The 19,776-nt window shown below is 43.2% G+C and overlaps 1 protein-coding gene across 1 annotated transcript in view; it reads left to right on the forward strand.

Moving 5' to 3' along the window:
* Positions 1-19,776, forward strand: part of LOC116514971 (myomegalin-like) — a 127,797-nt gene that overhangs the window by 38,177 nt on the left and 69,844 nt on the right. Inside the window, 2 exon segments of the mRNA XM_032226830.1 lie at positions 201-313; positions 586-707. Coding sequence (XP_032082721.1) covers positions 201-313; positions 586-707 — 235 coding nt within the window.

A 19,776-nucleotide genomic window follows, 5' to 3' on the forward strand; every position in this document is an offset into this window, starting at 1 on the left:
AAGTCAGCTGGGTGACTCTGAGCCAGTCCCCCTCTCATTCCCAGGAGGAACAACATGGCATACGACTTTCAAAAACCTGACAAGAAAACTGCAGGAGTTCAGGCAGTCACCAAAAGCCAATAGGGGACTTGTAGCAAACTTAAATGTAAGCAATGAAACCTACATTTATTGCCAATTGAAGTGGACTGTTCATGTTGCAGCTGCTGGAGATGTTGGAGGGCTTAGTAGCAGAGAAGAAGCAGCTGAATGAAACTCTGAAAGTAGAAAAACAACTCTATTGCGATTTGGTGAAGTGTCATAATCACCCTGACAGGTGAGGAAGATTATTCCCCTTTTTTAGTTGCAAGAAAAGATTGGTATATATTACTCATTGCCTATCTAAAAAAAGATTGTTGCTTCACAGTGTTGAAAAGGATTGGATGGGGGGGATGTCTGTTTGTATGCCTATAATTTTCCACTCTTTTCTTCATGTCAGTACGGTAGTGGCATTATGTTACAATTTGTAGGATCTATATTGTGTTCAGAACAAGTTGATACACCTTGTCATAATCTCCTTCCTTTTGTGCTTGGCCTCATCAACTCCAGACAAGAACAGATCCTTCAAGTAGAACTGGAGAAGATCCAGGCACTCCGTGGACAGCTAGAAAAGGTCCTTGGAAGAAGTGAGGAGCACCTGAGCAGGCTGGAATCATTGGACAGCATAGGAGGTGGGGAACAGGAGTGTGTGACAATCCTACCCAAGCATGCCTGCTGAGCTCTGGCCTTCCCACTACCCCTGGTGCAGAACAGAAGCTGAACTAACATAGCAAGCTTGTGTTGACATTGAAGAGGTTGATTAGTATTTGCTGGAAGTGGCATTTTTTTACAAGCTATGTGGGCATAATTCACATTCCTAATATGGGCGTGTCAGGAGAATGTAAATACATTTCAGTTTCTTATTCCTTTCTAGTTGCACCCACTTTCATTTTCCCCTCCCTTCAATTTGGCTAAATAAAGATTATTCCTATCCCCATTTGGTGTTAATTGTTATGTGCCATATTTTATGTGCATACATTATAGAGACGTGGAGAGTAGGATTTTTTTTTATTTGCTGCATTTGTTTAATTGTTTTGTTTTTATTCTCCCCATGCTTTTGTGCAAAAAAATTCCTAAAGGTCTAGAATCAGCATAATCTTATTTTAGGTCATCTTAAAATTATGATGACAGTATTGTGAAGAAATTCCACACAAATTTGGCCTCAGCAGAAACAGAATATGTCATGTTTTTAGTTGTATTTTGTGAAAACATGCAAAAGAACAATATGTGTTTTACTTTATTGGTTCTCCTTGCATAAAGAGAAAGTCATAAAGAGAAAGGTTTTCTTGCCAGAAAAAAGTCTGCTCTCAAATAGCAAAGTTACTGGGGTTACCTAAGTTGATGTGGCTCCACATTCATGCCAACCACTTTCAGAAATTTTCTGTTAGGTGAATATAAATTCAATTTTTTTTTGTTGATTTATATAATCTTCCCCTTTTTCCTGAAGTCCCTTATGAAAAAAATACATTTATAGACCATCATTGAAATTTTAAATGATAGTACATATTCTATATTGTATTATATTCAGATAGTACAGGTTTAATGTTGATAACTTATGCTGGAAAGGAAAGCTACCACATACACATCTTCTCCAGGAAACAATAAGGTAAAATCTCCAAAATCATTTGAAATTTCTCATAATTTTGAATATTGTCACATACAGGTTTCAAAAATCACATTAGTGTTTCAATATTTTGTTTTGAATAAGAGCATTTTTCAGTCATGTATTAGTTTATATTAGATTATGTTGTTTAAAAATATGTTATTTTAGATGAAATTTATTTGCTACTGAGTATCATTAAAACTTTGTATATGTTCTGGTATATAAAGGATGTCAGAGTAAACAAATAACATAAATGTTTGCTCCCTGTTTCATTCACTTCATAAACAGACATCCAACATTAGATGTGTCAGTATAATTATTCCCTCATTCCCCATTCAATCAATTCAAGTAAAGGAATATTAGGATTAGAAAGATATTCATTAAACCATCAGGATTGATTTAGCTGATGAAAATCTCTTTCCTTCAAAAACTTTAGAATACCGAAGTCTGATAACAAGAAAAATATGCAAGGACAATCAATAAACTACCATCACTTTTCACAGGTATATAAAATGAAAAGTGGTTTTTCTGGGCATAGATTGGTAGTCTCAATTAGAAAGATCTGTTCTCTCCTAGCTCTCCAAGGAATTTATGAGTGCACTTACTCATGGGATAACGGGGACATTTGTTACTAACTTTGAAATGGCAGAAGATATTTTAAGTATGCACTATCTCTTCCACAGTGACATTACATTCTCTGAAAGACTCTGCTTTGAGGCATGCAATCTAAATGTCAGTTGATTGATTTGGCCAGACTTGTGACAAGTCTGTCCTTTGTTGCTCGTTGTTATAATTTTTTAACATGAAATTCACTAATGTGCGATGGGGAAGATCAGTGATTTTGGCTTTGAAAGAGGACAATGCCTACAACTTTAAAGGTGATCATTAGAAAGTCCATAGGTAATGTGCCTGAGGAACATGTGATAATGGCCTCTAATTTGCTCTGCTTATGAAAGCATCTGGTTGGCCAACGCCCAGGACAGACATTTCGATGTAATCCTGTAAAAGACAATTATTTTATTAGTATTATTCAGGAAGGCATACCAGCTCACTAACATGTCTTTATGCATACCAAAATACTCCAAATCCTTTAAAGTGCTGTAACAAGAATATTCACTGATAAATTACTGAAGGCTAATGAAAGACCAGAGAAAAATAGTCATTTTTTCAAACCAGAAGACCTACTTAGATTAAAAGATTTTTGCCATTCTGTTGTTTCAGTTATTTATGCAGCCATGCATGCTCATCTCTGACCAGCTTCTATCTGCAAACATATTTGCTTGGAAATTAGGTCAAATACCACTTTTTTCTATCCAATTTATCTTCTGGCATGCTATTAGAACTGGAAGGGAAATTTTCATTGCCCTTTTTCTGTGAAACGAAACAGGCATTGGGTGAAGGATGAGGGTTATTGGCTCCAGAGTACAGAATGAAATCTGGACTCTTTAACTGAACTCACAAGAGATGTTATATGTGTGCTAAAGTGCTTGCTCTTTTATATAGGCATTTATGTGATTCCTAGCAATATAAACTTAAGAGTCAAAACTATACAGGCATAAATTGCATTATAAATTTAGCCAGATTCTGTGGTTGGGTGTCTGGTGTCTTATTGTACATGTCCAAATAATTAACTCTGAATGCAGGGAGGTGGGTTTTTTTTCATTTTCAAATTTCCTTTTATTTATTTCTACTTGATTTCTACTTGATTTCTATCCATCCACTCCAAATCCCTTCATGGATTATTGCCTCCCCTTCATGGATTACTGCCTTGTTGTGGCGAAGGGGGTTTGCATAGCTCAATGAAGCTATGAGCTATGCCATGCAGGGCCACCCAAGATAGACAGGTCATAGTAGAGAGCTCTGACAAAACATGATCCACTGGAGAAGGAAATGGCAACCCACTCCAGTATCCTTGCCATGAAAACCCCATGGACAGTACCAAAAGGCAAAAAGATATGATGCTGGAAGATGAGCCCCTCAGATCAGAAGGTGTCCAATATGCTACTGGGGAAGAGCAGAGGGCTAGTACTAGTAGTACCAGAAAGAGTGAAGTGGCTGGGCCAAAGCCGAAAGGATGCTCAGCTGTGGATGTATCTGATGGTGAAAGGAAAATCCAATGCTGTAAAGATCTATGCTCCTGGAATGTAAGATCCATGAATCAAGGCAAGCTGGACGTGGTCAAACAAGAGATGACAAGATTGAACATCGACATGTTAGGAATCAGCAAACTAAAATGGACATGAATGGGTGAATTTAATTCAGATGACCATCAGGTATACTAATACAAGGAAGAATCCCTCAGAAGAAATAGACTAGCCTTCACAGTCAATAAAAGAATAGGAAAAGCAATACTGGGATACGCTCCCCAAACTGACAGAATGATCTCAGTTTTAATCCAAGGCAAACCATTCAACATAATAGCAGTCCAAGTCTACGCCCCAACCATTCGTGCTGAAGATGATGAAATTGACCAGTTCTATGAAGCCCTGTAGCACCTTATAGAATGAACACCAAGAAATGATGTCCTTATCATCATAAGGGATTGGAATGCTAAAGTAAGAAGCCAAACGATAACCAGAATAACAGGCAAGTTTGGCCTTGGAGTACAAAATAAAGCAGGGCACAGGCTGATAGTATTTTGTCAAGAAAACATGATGGTCATAGCAAACACTCTTTTCCAACAACCCAAGAGAGAACTCTACACATCACCAGATGGTCAACACAGAAATCAGATTGACTATGTGCTCTGCAGCCAAAGATCTCCATTTCTGGAGCTCTATACAGTCAGTAAAGCTCTATACAGTCAGTAAAGACAAGACCAGGAGCTAACTGTGGCTCAGATCATGAGCTTCTCATTGCAAAATTTAGGCTTAAATTGAAGAAAGTAGGGCAAAGCACTAGGCTACTGAGGTATGAACTAAATCATATCCCTGGTGAATATACAGTAGAGGTGACACAGATTTAAGGAATTAGAACTGATAGACAGAGTGCCTGAAGTACTATGGATGGAGGTTCGCAACATTATACAAGAGGTAGCAACTAAAGCCATCCCAAGGAAAAACAAATGCAAGAAGGCAAAATGGCTGTCTGAAGAAGCTTTGCAAATATCTGAGGAAAGAAGGGAACTAAAAGGCAAGGGAAAAAGAGAAAGATACACCCAATTGAGTGCAGAATTCCAGAGAATAGCTAGAAGAGATAATAATGCCTTCTTAGATGAACAGTTCAAAGAAATAGAAGAAAACAATAGAATAGTTAGGACCAGAGATCTCTTCAAGAAAATTGGAGATATGAAGGGAACGTTTCATGCAAAAGAGGGCATAATAAAGGGCCGAAATGGCAGGGACCTAACAGAAGCAGAAGAGATTAAGAAGAGGTGGCAAAATTATACAGAAGATCTATACAAGAATGAGCGTAACATCCCTGAAAACCAAGATAGGATGGTCACTGACCTTGAGCCAACCATCCTAGAGTGTGAAGTCAAATGGGCCTTAGAAAATCTGAGAAACAACGAAGCTAGTGGAGGTGACAGTATTCCAGCTGAGCTGTTCAGAATCTTAAAAGACAATGCAGTGCTACACTCAATTTATCAGCAAATTTGGAAAACTCAATAGTGGCCACAGGATTGGAAAAGGTCAGTTTACACTCCAAAGAAGGGCAATGCCAAAGAATGTTCAAACTACTACATCACGGCAATCATTTCACATGCTAGTAAAGTTATGTTCAAAATCCTACAGCTAGGCTCCAGCAGTATGTGGATTGAGAACTATCAGAAGTACAGGCAGGATTTCGAAGAGGCAGAGGAACCAGAGATCAAATTGCCAACATGCAGATTGCCAACATGACTGCAGCCAAGAAAATAAAAGACACTTGCTCCTGAAAATGAAAGCTATTGTAAACCTAGGCAACTCTTAATAAAAAGCAGAGACACCACCCTGCCAACAAAAGTGCGTATAGTCAAGGCTATGGTTTTTTCCAGTTGCAATGTATAGCTGTGAAAGTTAGACCATAAGAAAAGCTGAGCGTCAAAGAATTGAGGCCTTGGAACTATGGTGCTGGAGAAGACTCCTGCGAGTCCCTTGGACTTCGAGGTGATCAAACCGGTCAGTCCTAGAGGAGATCAACCCTGACTGCTCTTTGGAAGGCCAGATCCTGAAAATGAAACTCAAATACTTTGGCCACCTAATGAGAAGGAAGGACTCACTGGATGCAGTAGGCGTGAGCTTAAATGGACTCCAGAAGATGGTAGAGGACAAGAAGGCCTGGAGGAACATTGTCCATGGAGTCGCGATGGGTCAGACATGACTTCGCAACTAACTAACAACAACATACTACTGGGGAAGTACAATAAAGGAATTATATATTTAATGTTACATATAATAACAGCAGCTAGAATTACCTATGCACAAAATTGGAAAAACGGAGTATACCTATAAATGAGATGGTAAAAAAAAAAAATTAGAACATGCCAAAATGGGACATGTTAACAATGGAATTTAAAGCTTAAGGAGAAACAGAATACCACTCAATATGGGACAATGCATAAATGGTTGGATAATAGGTGTAGAAAGTAGAAAAACTTAATAGTGAAAGAGGATTAACAGATTAGAAATAAATACAGATACAAAGATATATATAAAAATATACATAGCCAGCAATAGTTCTATTGGATTGTACAACTGTAAATCAACACGCATAGAGTAACAAATGCATAGATTGTAATGGTACAACCTTAGGAATAATGGATACTATTATGACATACAATACTATGTACCATAATTTTCGGAGTATAAGATGCACCTTTTCCACCCCAAAAGAGGGTGAAAATCTGGTCTTATACACTGAATACAGCATTTTTGGCCTCCCGAAACCCCGCCCCCGTGCATCCCATTTTTTGCAAAAATGAATGTGCAGAGGGTTTGGGAGGCTTGCAAAGTGCTCCTGTGGGCTGAGGACGGCAAAAGGAACAAAAAACGGGCCATTTTTGCCCTCTCACAATCCCCAGGAGCACTCTATAAGCCTCCCAAAGTCTATGCATGTCCTGTTTTTTTGCAAAAAGCAGGCCCATTTTTTGCCCATTTTGTCACCCCCCCAGCCCCCAGGAGCACTTTGCAGGCATCTCAAACGGGTCTAGGACTATTCACTTCATACCCTTCACCGCCCCTTTTTTGTCCCCAGGATTCCGCCCCTAGCCATTCACCTCTACCATTTCTCCTCTACTGAAAGGACTCTAGGTGTTTGCACCGGCCAATGGAACCCAGCCTCTTCAGTCCCAGACCTTTCATCAGGGGCCGTTTGACGAAATACTGTTCACCCCAGCCTTTTGTGCTCAGGAGACAGTTCACTGCCAGCCAATCAGAGGAAGGGAAGGGAGAGGGGGGAGGAGAAAGTGTTCAGCGGGGCACCTTGACTCATAAACATTTTAAAATGCACTCAGGCGTAAAGGAGGGAGGGAAGAAGAACAGCTTCAAAAAATAAAACAAGCAATCCAAAAAGTGGCACTTTGAGTCAACACTCCAAAATATCAGATTCCATTCAGATGGAAGCAAATTCTCCAAAGGCAGCTGTCAGAGACTCAGAGACAAATAAACGAACAAACAGTGACATAGGATGGAGCACTTTGATTTCAACATCAAAGAGGGAGGTAGGAAGAACAGCTTCAAAAATAACAAGCTAAACAGCTTCAAAATAAAATAAACTTAATGAGGTATGTTGAGTCAAATCCAGATTCCATTCAGATGGAAGCAAATTCTCATTATGTTAAAACATTTACAAATGTAAGCAAAATATCTCAAAATCATTTCTTTTTATAGGTTTAATTAACCATTTTAAACCTCAAAAGAAAAATCAAAATTGTATTCAGAGCAGAAAAGGAAATATAACTGCATAGCTTTTATATGCAGATGAAAGAGCTCAAACGAGTGAAAGGTAAAGGTGCATGAGCATGTCACCCATTTGTCCCAAATTTCTCAGAAGAGGGGGGAAAAGTGAGTAGAAAAACTGCAGCTCCCCCTTAATGACCCAGAAGGAGGGCGAAGGGGGGGGAATACACAGAGGCATTCACAGGTCTCGTTTGGGGCATCACACACACACATACTCATGGTTAAAATGAGCAGATACCCACACTCCCCCCCCCTTGCCTGCTTCCCTCCAAAGAATGATCCAGAAGGAAGGGGGGAGAAACAAACCCCCAGAGAGGAAACTCCACAGGGAACACTCTCTCCCTCCATCCCTCCCTCCCTCCCTCCCTCTCTCTCTCTCTCTCTCTCTCTCTCTCTGCCTCCGATTGGCTGGCAGTGAACTGTCTCTTGAGCGCAAAAGGCCAGGGTAAACAGTATTTTGCCAAATGGCCCCTGACAAAGGGTCTGGGACTGAAGAGGCTGGGTCCCATTGGCCGGCGCGAACGGCTAGGGTTCTTTCAGCAGAGGAGAAACGGTAGAGGTGAGTGGCTGGGGGGGAACCCTGGGGATGCAAAAGGGGTGGTGAAGGGTACGAGAAGACCAGTTGCATTCCATCTCAAACTCTCTACATCCTGTTTTTCACAAAAAATGAGATATGCAGAGGGTTTGGGAGGCCTACACAGTGCAAAAACGTTTTTTTAAATTTACCTTTTCAAAATTTTGGTGTGTCTTATAGTCTGAAAAATACGGTATGTAAAAAAAGAGATCATATTAAGTGTGTTTTCCTTAAATGTAAGTCCAAGAAAATGTATGATATTATTTGAAAGAGACGGTACCCGGAAAATACATTTTACCTCTCAGGGAAATGGAAGTTTATATATAATAAAGAAAGGAGAAACATGAAAGAAAAGGAAAGTGGAGAGATGAAGGGAGAGAGGGAAGTGGAGTAGAGCGGGGCAGGGGAGAGGAGGAGAGAAAAGTCAAGGGAAGAGGAGAAGGAAGAAGAGGGAAGTAGAAAGGGGAAAGGAGAGAAGGAAATGGACGAGGAGAGAGGAATAGGAGACAGGGAAGGAGGGGCAAGTGGGGAAGAGAGAAGAGAGAAGAGGGGAGAAGAGAAGAGGAGAAGGGAGGAGAAAGGAAAAGGAAGTAGAGAGCGGAAAGGAGAGAGATAAATATATAGAATGTTATGGTACAATTATGAAAATAATGTCTATAACTATGACATGCAACATTATGTATTTAAAAGACATTATAAATGTATGATTAAGAGAATATTGGTTATAATCAGGATGTATCAACTATGCATAAGAAATTAAAAGACGCTTGCTCCTGGGGAGGAAAGCTATGGCAAATCTAGAAAGCATACAAAAAGCAGAGGCATCACCTTGCCAACAAAAGTGCATATAGTCAAGGTTGTCCACGACTTCGCAACTAACAACAACAACCTAAAACTATGTATACTCAAAAAGGACTAGATACAGCCAGTACACTGCTGCTACAAAACTGCAAATGTGATGTATTATAAAGAAAATGTAACATGATTACTGTAACGCGCTCTAATGGGGCTGCCCCTGAAGAGTGTTCGAAGACTTCAGTTAGTCCAGAACGCCGCCGCGCGAGCAATAGTGGGTGTACCTAGGTACACCCATGGTATACCCACGTTATACCTATCCTCCGTGAGCTGCACTGGCTTCCCATTGGTCTCTGGACATGCTTCAAGGTGCTAGTCGTTACTTTTAAAGCCCTACATGGTATCGGACCTGGCTACCTGAGAGACCGCCTCCTGCCAGTTACCTCCCAGAGACCCATAAGATCGCACAGACTAGGCCTCCTCCGGATTCCATCTGCCAGTCAATGTCGGCTGGCGACTCCCCGGGAGAGGGCCTTCTCTGTAGCTGCTCTGGCCCTATGGAACGATCTCCCCGTTGAGATCCGGACCCTTACTACCCTTCCAGCCTTCCGCAAAGCGACCAAGACCTGGCTGTTCCGGCAGGCCTGGGGCTGTTGATTTATCCAGCCCCATCCTAAGTTATGAATGTTGTGGAATTTGTAATGTTTTTATTTTTTGTATGTCCCCCCCCTTCCTTTTTTTACTTGTAAGCCGCCCTGAGTCTCTCGAGAGTGGGCAGCATACAAACCAATTAAATAAATAAATAAATAAATATGTACAATAAAAATATTTATTAAAAAACTAAACTATTTCAATTATTCATGTAGACTGGCAGAAAGAAATGTTTCATCTCACAAGACACCTGTTCTCTCAGTAAAGGATTTGATTATTACAACTTTGTATCAGGTTTTATGAATAATTAGGCTTTAGTTTTGCAGAATAACAGAAAGTTAGAATATTATTTAGTGTGATTGAGCAATGTCAGTATCTCACCCTAAAGATACTGCTTGTGTATCCTTTACTTGGAAGATTAGGATTAATTTGCTTTTTTTTAGATGTTTCAAATGATGAACTTGGGAATTGATTCAATTCAAGTGTTTCCTTCATAGAACTAGTTATGTTTTGATGACCCCTACTCAGATGAGAGGGTGAGCCGACCCAACTTGGTCAGTTAGAAAAGAAAGACTTTCAAATCCATTGTTAACAAAAGTACACTTTACGAAAGCCAAGTGGTTACAGATTAGCAAAGCTGGATCTGAAGTTTTGCACCCAAAATATCTGATGTCAAGGTTCTGACTGACAAACCCAAACAAGTCAGCACTCTGAGAGACAATCAGATCTCTTTAAGAACTGCTTTATTTCATGAAAGCAAAACCAATTCTATTTTCTGTGGATTTCAATAATTAAAGAATAGACATTCTCCTCCCTCCTTATCACAGGTCACATTGCCCAATTAGGTATTCTGGTGTCTCTCAGGTAACTCCTTCAAGTCTCTGGCCAGCACCTGTTGAGATGAGTTTCCACAAGAAAATCTATTATCGTCTGCTCTGATTTCAAACTTCTCCCTCCCCACATTACAGTGTGGCAAGCTGAGATATGAAAAGACGGCTGTGGCAGCACAGGTCCATTTCATAGTTGATAGTCTTAGATGGGTCCATTTCGAAGTTGACCCTTAGAAAGTGAGAAGCATCTGGAAAACATTAAGTACACATACATTAATAGAGTTCATGGGTTTCTTAAGTCCCTAGGGAGGACTTTTTGGTCCCTGGGGTTATTTCTTATGAAATTTCTTTATCAATCTATCTGCCTTCATATTTTGCACTTTTAACCATCTTGCTTCTGATATTGGGTATCCCTTCCACTGGACTAGGTATTGGATAATCTAGTACAGTCTGGAATCCTTGTAGAGTCTAGAATCCAGGATCCTTTTAACCTCATAGTGTTTCCACCTCCCACTATGATTGGACCTGCAGCTAATCTTGCTACTGGCCTTAGTTCTGGCCCCACCATTGGCTTAAGCAGACTGCAGTGGAACATCAAGTACAATTTTTTCCAGTAGATGAGGTTTACAGTAGACTGTGACTGGGTTTATGGTTTTCACTATGGGGAAATGTCCTATATATTTTGGACCCAAATTTCAGCAGGATAACTTTAATTTCAGATACTTTGTAGACAAATACACTTTCCCCCCTATATGGAACAGTTTCTGGGGTGACTACCTCTTATCTGCCTGCAATTTCTGAGTCTCTGTTACCTTAGCTAGTGCTCATTTTACATTCCCCCATGCATTTTTTAAAGAACCCAGCCATTCAGCTAAGCTCACTGAGGAAGGGGGTTCCTGAGGGTATTCTGGCATGGGGACAAAACTCCACCTCTTTGGCTACTTCGAACATGGTGAGCCCCATGCTGCTATGTACTGCATTATTGTACGCAACTTCAACAAACGGCAAGTGGTCTGCCCAGTTACACTGCTGATAGTTGACATAGCATCTTAATTATTGTTCTATCATTACGTTCTCTTGTTCCATTCTGTTCATGCTCAGATGAAATGCTGAACTAAACCCTTGGGAGGATCCTATCAACTTTATGAACTCTTGTCCAAAACCTAGCAATGAATTGGACCCCCTGGTCCGAGAGGTTTCTCTTTGGCACCCCATGCAGCCAGTAGATATGCTGAAGGAAAATTTTGGCCAGTGTCTGGGCAGATGAGAGGCTTGAGCAGGCTACAAAGTGGACTTGTTTGGAAAATAAGTCTATCACCATCCAAATCACAGTATTAACCCCGCATTCTGGAAGTTCAACTATAAAGTCCATTGCTATCTCCTTCCAGGGTTGTGTTGGCTCTGCCACTTGTTGCAACAATCCTGGACTGTTCCCTGGTCTTATTTTCATTGCTGCACACACTGCAAAGTTTCACATAGCTTTCCATGTTCTTCTTCATCCCTGGCCACCAGAACGGAGTCCTTCGGGATTGGGCGGCCTATAAATTTAATAAATAGAATAGAATAGAACTGTCTTTTAAATAAATGTACAGTTTTTAAAAGGTGGCTCAGTGGCTAAGACGCTAAGCTTGTTGATCAGAAAGGTTGGCAGTTCAGCAGTTCAAATCCCTAATGATTCCATAATGGAGTGAGCTACCGTTACTTGTACCAGCTTCTGCCAACCTCGCAGTTTGAAAGCACATAAAAATGCAAGTACAAAAATAGGGACCACCTTTGGTGGGAAGGTAACAGCATTCCGAGTGCCGAATGATCACAGAGATGTCTCTGGACAGCGTTGGCTCTTCGGCTTTGAAATGAAGATGGGCACTGCCCCCTAGAGTTGGGAATAACTAGCACATGTGTGTGAGGGGAACCTTCACCTTTACCTTACAGTTTTTAAGAACCCAAAGTGGCCAGCTTACTTGGTGTCATAACTCTGCTGCAGGATGTGGATTCGCAGGGTACTAGTGACATACAGTTTGTCCCACTTCCACGCCAGTCCTTCTCTCAACATCAGCTTCCCCCCATGGGCCTTGAACCATGAATCAAATTGTAACTTCCTTTTTAGTTACTGGGTCAGCTTGCCGCTTGGATGCTATGCTTACTTTCTCACCTGCTGCCTCATGTTGCCTATGCTGGTCATTGTTTGGGGAGGGTGATGACATTTACCACTTCTTCTCAGTTGCTCTTGTACCGTGGCATGCGGGACAAGGTGTCAGTTAAAAGGTTCTCTCCTTCCTCGGGATATATTTCAGCTCAAAGTTGAATCAATTGAAGTATTGTGCCCACCACACTTTCAGGGAGAGCTTTCAGGGGGTCTCAGCACCTTAAATTTCTGATGATCAATCCACACTTCAAAAGGCACTCTCTTGAGGAACTGGCATCAAGTTAGTAATGCCCATCTCACAGCAAAAGCTGCTTTTTTCTCACATTGCCCAGCACCTCTAAGTCTTGGTAAGTTTTCAGGAGGTGTAAATGCATGGTTGCAATTTCCTCTCTTGGTTTTTCTGGAGGAGCACTGCCCCCACAGCTACAGCACTGACATCAACTTGGATGGTGAAGGGTTCCTTGGGGTTGGGGGTGTTTTAGGATCAGCTCCTCTGCCAACAGTCTTTTCAATTCCTTGAAAGCGTCTTGGCACTCCATCACCCAGTTTAGTGGTTGACTAGGTCAATGTTTTCATCCCCCTCCCATTTTTAATAATTTGGTGATTGGCAGGATGATTTTCGTGAAGGAAAGGATAAATAAATTGGTTCAAGGAGCTTGCCATTCTAATATGGCTTTTACTTTCCCTGGTTCCATCTCTATCCTATTGTATGACACTCAGTAGCCAAGGTTATCTAGGCAAGTCTTGTGGGACTCACCATGACCCGTCAAAACCGCGGTCCACAAAAGCACGCTCGACGAAAGTGCGCATTTGACGTCATCACAGCACGACGACAAAAATTAAAAATTGAAATAAAAATAAAATTAAAGCAAGCTGATTCACATAAAGGTAAGGGTTAGGTTTAGGGTTAGGGTTAGGGTTAGGTTAAGGGTTAGGGTTAGGTTTAGAGCGTTAGGGTTACGTTTAGCGTTAGGTTAAGGGTTAGCGTTACGTTTAGCATTAGGTTAAGGGTTCCGTTTAGGGTTAGGTTAAGGGTTAGGTTTAGGGTTAGGTTTAGGTTTGGGGGGGTTAGGGTAAGGTTTTCGCTTTATTTTTACATTTATCGATCACAGCGCAATGTTTTCGTCGCGCTGTGATGATGTCACGTACACGCTTTCGTCGAGCGTGATTTTGTCGTCCGCGGTTTTGTGGTGGAACCGGGACTCACATTTGGATAGTTTGGCATATAGGTTTGCCTCCAAGAGTCTCTTGAGGACCTGGTTCACTCATTTTATGTCCTCCTCCATTGTCTCTGTGTAAATGAGGATGTCACCCAGGTACACTGTGACCTCTTTGTACAGGTGGTCATGCACCTTGTTAATCAGCTGCATGAATACTATGGGGACTCCTTGGAGCCCAAATGGCATCACTTCCTAATGGACAGTTGAAGACAGTTTTCCATTTGTTGCCCTTTTTGATCCATACTCTGTAGTATGCTTCCCTCAAATCTAGTTTTGTGAAGATCTCCCCCTTGGCCAAGTGGCCAACGTGTCCTTCATTAAGGGAAGGGGGTATATTTTTTATACACACACTCCATTGATGCACAGCCTCAATGACCCATCCTTCTCCTTAAACAGCACTGGGACCACCACATGGGATTTGGCCAGTAGAATGAACCCCCAGGCTAGATTTTTGTCAATATAACTCCTTAGTTTCTCCATCTCCTTTGGGGTCATGGAGTACATCTTTGGCTTGGGGAGTTTCGCTCCTGGCAGGATTTCTATAGCATTGTCAGTGGGGTGGGGATGGGGGGGGGGGGGTAGGATGTCACATTCTTTCTCACTGAACACCTACCCCATGTCTTCTTTAGGGATGTGAGGAATCCCTGCTGGCTGCAGAGAGGTGGCTTTCAAGTGTTTATCATCCCCCCTTGACTCTCTACCTCTCCGCCTCTCCACCTGGTTTTCTTGTTGAGGATGGGTGTTCCCCATCTTCACTCATCTCTCTCCTTTTCACCACTATATGGTAGGGGGTCAAATATCTAACCGGGACAACCCTAGTATTACTGCCTCCATCATCTTTAGTGCTACCATGAATTGGATGGCTTCTTGGTGCTGGCCTATCTCTAGTTGCATGAGCTCTGTCAGGTGTGTCGCTGGGGAGCTCCCTATAAGCGAGCCATCTACCTGCTTGAATTTCATGGATTAGGACAGCTTTTTACTCATATCCCCAGCTTCAGCACCATTTGAATGCTTATTAAATACCGGTGCAGCCTGAGTCTATGAGTGCCTTCATCTCTCCCTGGGTTCCCAACTTTGGCACTATGATCTTCGCAGGGATTGCAAAAGGACTCCACTTACCATGGGGTTGTTCTCCCCTTCGTCTTCACTCTCATAGAGGATCAGCTGCTGGTTCTCCTTGGTCAAGGTTGCCTTCCCCCTTGCTGCTAGCAGCGGAGACCTCTGTGACCTGGTGCACCACATTTGACTTATCTCACCTCTTCTGCTGTGGCTTCTTCAGCTTGGGGGGGAGGGGCCTTTGCTGCTGGCTGGGGAGTGAGTGCCAGGCACTGAGCCACTTTAAGAACCTGCCTCTCCCCCCTTCAAAAAAGCATAGACTCTTGAAAACCTGGTATTTTAAAAAAAAATCTTTTTATTAGAAAGGAGTGAATGCAAGCCAACATTCAAGGCAGGTTCTGGGAGCCTCAGGCTATACAATCCATGATAAAGGCACTTAGGAACCCCTCCCACCCGACCAATATGGATTCTCACCAATCCGCAGGTGTGAAGATGTTTTTGTACTGGCCTCTCTGAGAAGCAGATAAGCAGGGATTCTCAGGATCATATTCCGGAGTTGCAACCCACATGTCTCCCCCCCCTTTTGAATCCTCCAAGAGGTGAGGATTTTCCAGACCTTTGAGGTGCCTGGCCACAGTTATAAATCAGGCAAAAAGTTATACAAACAGGCAAGGCAAGAAATAGAATACTTAGGATACATAGAAAAAAGAGAAAGAACAAAATGTATCAAATCCAACCCCCCATCTTTGTCCACTGAAGAATGGCAGATACATGGATCTGACAGCCACCCTATGGTCCTGCTGGCCACACCGAAAGCACAGGACAGCCTGGTCAGATGCTGACCTCCATCCCAGTAGGCATCTTTCTTGGTTCCTCTTCAGTTTGGTTCCAGGGGCACCATGCTTCTTGTGTTCTCTTATGTCGAGATCCACCACTGTCGCCATCCAGTACCAGTCGTGGATCTGGTTGAGTATTCCCTGGGACAGGGAGGTGTGGAATAGCCTTTTATTCAAGCATCTCTGAAGTAGTAGATCAGTAGCTGCTCCAGCCAGTACCTTAACTTGTCTGCAACTCTTCAGAACTCCTGGATGTATTCTGCCATCAATCGGTTCCCTTGTCTAAGAGCCCGTATCTCTGGTATGGGTTTCATCTTCAAACCTGGCTCTAAATTCCTCTAGGAAGTCATTGGTTTTCCCCAGGTCCAGTGTCTCTTCATCATGGAGGCCCATCATCCACTCCATCACTTCCCCTTCGAGGGCACAGCATTCACCTGTGGTGAAGCCTGGCAAGGGTCCAATGAAGGAATTTCAGGGAGCGGTCCAAGCAGATTTTGGAGACTAAGTTATGATGGCCCAACCAAAAACTTGAGCAGAGAAGACAAAGTGACAAGTGGTGCAGGAAGAATAGTGACCAGGGACCTCTACCAGGTGGAAAAGGACATCTGGAAAAGGTGACCACCAGAGGCAGTCAAAGCCAGGTTTCCCCTGATCTCCCCTTGGACTTTGTTTGCCCAGGTACTAAAGCAGGAGGCAAAGAGGGCAGTGGAGTGGGATGATCAGGCAGAGTGGAGATACCTGACTGTCTGCTACAGCCCATTGGCGGAGCAGCTGAGGTTTCTTCTGGATGTGAACAGAGTGGAACTGGTGTGGCGAATAGAACCATTGACCAAGGTTGGTGTCCAGCTGGCCCCATTGCCCCTACCCAGTTGGAACCTGAGCTTGCCTTCTACAGCAGGGGCAGCCAGTCCCCCATGGAGAGCTGCTGCCTCAACTAGCCCTGCCAAGGCAGGGCTGCTTGTGGCACCACCAGGCTGCAAGCCCACCTGCAGGCACTGATGATTGGCTGTCACCCCAGTTGGGGTGGCCTGATGCCCAGCTGTGATCCTACCCTCCTAGGCATGGCAAGTTTCCTGGACACTGGGGGCCTCCACCTGCAGATCCTCTGCCAATAAAAGCCACATTTGATGGGAGCCTGGAGAAACTGTTGTTCTTTCTGGACCAATATACGCCCCAGACTATCCCAACAAGGTGGCAATGGTGAATGCTGTGCCCTCGAAGGGGAAGTGATGGAGTGGATGATGGGCCTCCATGATGAAGAGACACTGGACCTGGGGAAAACCAATGACTTCCTAGAGGAATTTAGAGCCAGGTTTGAAGATGAAACCCATACCAGAGATACGGGCTCTTAGACAAGGGAACCGATTGATGGCAGAATACATCCAGGAGTTCTGAAGAGTTGCAGACAAGTTAAGGTACTGGCTGGAGCAGCTACTGATCTACTACTTCAGAGATGCTTGAATAGAAGGCTATTCCACACCTCCCTTATCGAGTCAAGTTTTTAATACAAAACCAGTGATTTATTAGGTGCTCCATTAGGCAATATGTGTTCGCAGTCAAGCCTGTGCTTTGTTTGATTTTCTTCTGAACTTTATCCCTGTTTAAGGCTACGTCCTCCCCCCAGGCTTGTTTGGATTTTTTTAATGGAATCATTTTATAAGGTGATCAGCCTGGATATTTCTACTTTTTACCCAAGATGCCTCTGACAAGGGGTAGCCATTCCACTTGATTAAGTACTGGAGTTGCCTCCTGTGCCACCTTGAATCAAGGATGTGTTGCACCGCATAATGGGTTTGGCCCTCTATGACCACAGGGCCTGGTAGTGGTCTCAGAGTGGATCCAACCACAGGTTTTAAGAGGCTACTATGGGATACTGGATGTATACTGGCAGTTTCAATTGCACTGTGACTGGGTTGATTATCTTTACTATAGGGAATTGGTCCCAGTTTCTTGCTAGGGAGTCTTAACCTCAAATATTTTGTGGAGAGGGAAACCTTCTCCCCCCACCCAGAATGGTCGTTGTGGAGATTGGTGTTTATCTGCCTGTTTCTTATAGGTTTGTGCCGCTTTAGCCAGCGCTTTTTTGTCATTTTCCCAGGTTGCTTTTAGCATTGACATCCAGTCAGTCAAGCTGACTGAGGAAGGGGGATCCCTTGGATACTCAGGCATTGGAACAAAGTCCATGCCACTCACTACTTTGAACAGTGTTAGTCATGTGCTGCTGGGAACAGCATTATTGTATGCAACCTCAGCAAAAGACAGAAGGTCTGCCCAATTGGACTGCTGATAGTTCACATAGCACCTCAAGTACTGCTCTACTATAACATTTAGTCTCTGTCCCCCCATTGGTGCTCAGGTGAAAAGCCAAACTAAGGCCCTGGGATGACCCAATGGACTGCAGGAACTCCCTCCAAAACGTAGCCATGAACTGGACCCCTCTGTCTGAGATAATTCTTTGAGGTACTCCATGAGGTGGTAGATGTGCTTCAGGAACAGTTTGGCCAGCTTGTGAGATGAGGGTAGTCCGCTGCAGGGTATGAAGTGGACCTGTTTGGAGAACAGGTCTATTACAGTCCAAATCATCGTGTTTCCCCCACTTTTTGGCAACTCTACTATAAAATCCATTGCGATCTCTTCCCACGGCCTCGTTGGTTCTGCTACTGGTTGCAGCAGTCCAGAAGGTTTTCCTGGTCATCTCTTCATTGTGGCACAGATTGTGCAACTTTTCAGATAACTGTTCACATCTTTCTTTATACCAGGCCACCAGAACTGCCTCCGGGCTAAGTGTAAAGTCCTTAGGAACCCAAAGTGGCCTGCTGGTTTGGCGTCGTAGCTCCTCTGGAGAATTAGTTTGCATGGGGATTCTGGGACATAGAATTTCATCCCCTTCCATGCAAGGCCATCTCTTTTTGTCAAGATATGTTGGTTGTTTTGGATCCAGGGGTCTGCTAGCAGTTTAGTTTTGAGTCTCGTAGTTAGGTCACTTGTTGGTTGGTCTTGCCGGTCACGGCGTTGTCATCTGGTGGTCACTTGGGCAGCTATTTGAGTAGAGGGAATGATGGTGTCCACCACCTGCTTCTGTTCGCATTTGCACTGGGGCATGCAGAAGAGGGCATCATCTAGAAAGTTCCTCCCCCCTGAATGTGCTTTAGTACGAAGTCAAAATGGTTGAAATATTCAGCCCATTGGGCGTGTTTGGGTGATAGTTTCCACTGAGTTCTGAGCGCCTCAAGATTTTTGTGGTAAGTCCAGATTTCAAACGGTTTCTGCCCCCCTTCCAACAGGTGTCTCCAGGTTAGCAATGCCCATCTCACTGCAAAAGCCTCCTTTCCCCATGCGGCCCATCATCTCTCTATGTCTGTGAGCTTGCGGGAGGTTGTAGGCGTAGAGTTATAAGTTTCCTTGGTTGTTTCTTTGGAGTAGCACTGCTCCCAGTGCTGTCAGGGTTCCAAATAACATCCAAAATTAAATCAGAGTCCAAGGCAAAGTATTGCTCAAAGTTCCAATTTATTAAGAGAGTCATGTTGGCACATCTGGGAAAACCCAAATCTGAAAGCTTCCCAATTCCCCACCCCCAAGTTGAAAGTTCAAGATCCTGCCCCCATACCCACAAGTCCATCACATGGCCCAATCTTCCACTGCCACGCTGGCATTTCCACCCATCCCGTTCTGGTCAGGTGCAGAGGTGTGGAGACAAAGGATGACCTTGGATTCCAGAAAGGAATTTTATTTTGACAACATCACATTCTACTCCTTACTATTCCCCCTCCCAATTCCCCACTAATGAAACAGCTTAGTAGAATAGAATATTAGTGTGGCAGGCCAAAGATCCCAAAAGGAACTGGCTGCATGCCTGACACTGCCATGTTGCTGGCATCTGCTGGATCACAAAGAGTTGCTCTGCTTCCCTGATCCATACTCGGTAGTATGCTTTTCTGAGGTTAGTTTGGTGAAGACTTTTCCCTTGGCCAGGTGAGATAGCATGTCCTTCATGAGGGGGAGAGGGTATAGGTGGTGCGCGCGCGCGCGCACACACACACACACACACACACACTGCATTGATTCCTCTAAAGTCCATACACAGTCTCATAGTTCCCTCTATTTTTTTCTT

This window comes from Thamnophis elegans, chromosome 11 (assembly GCF_009769535.1).
Source record: "Thamnophis elegans isolate rThaEle1 chromosome 11, rThaEle1.pri, whole genome shotgun sequence".
In the NCBI taxonomy this organism is placed as follows: Eukaryota; Metazoa; Chordata; class Lepidosauria; order Squamata; family Colubridae; genus Thamnophis; species Thamnophis elegans.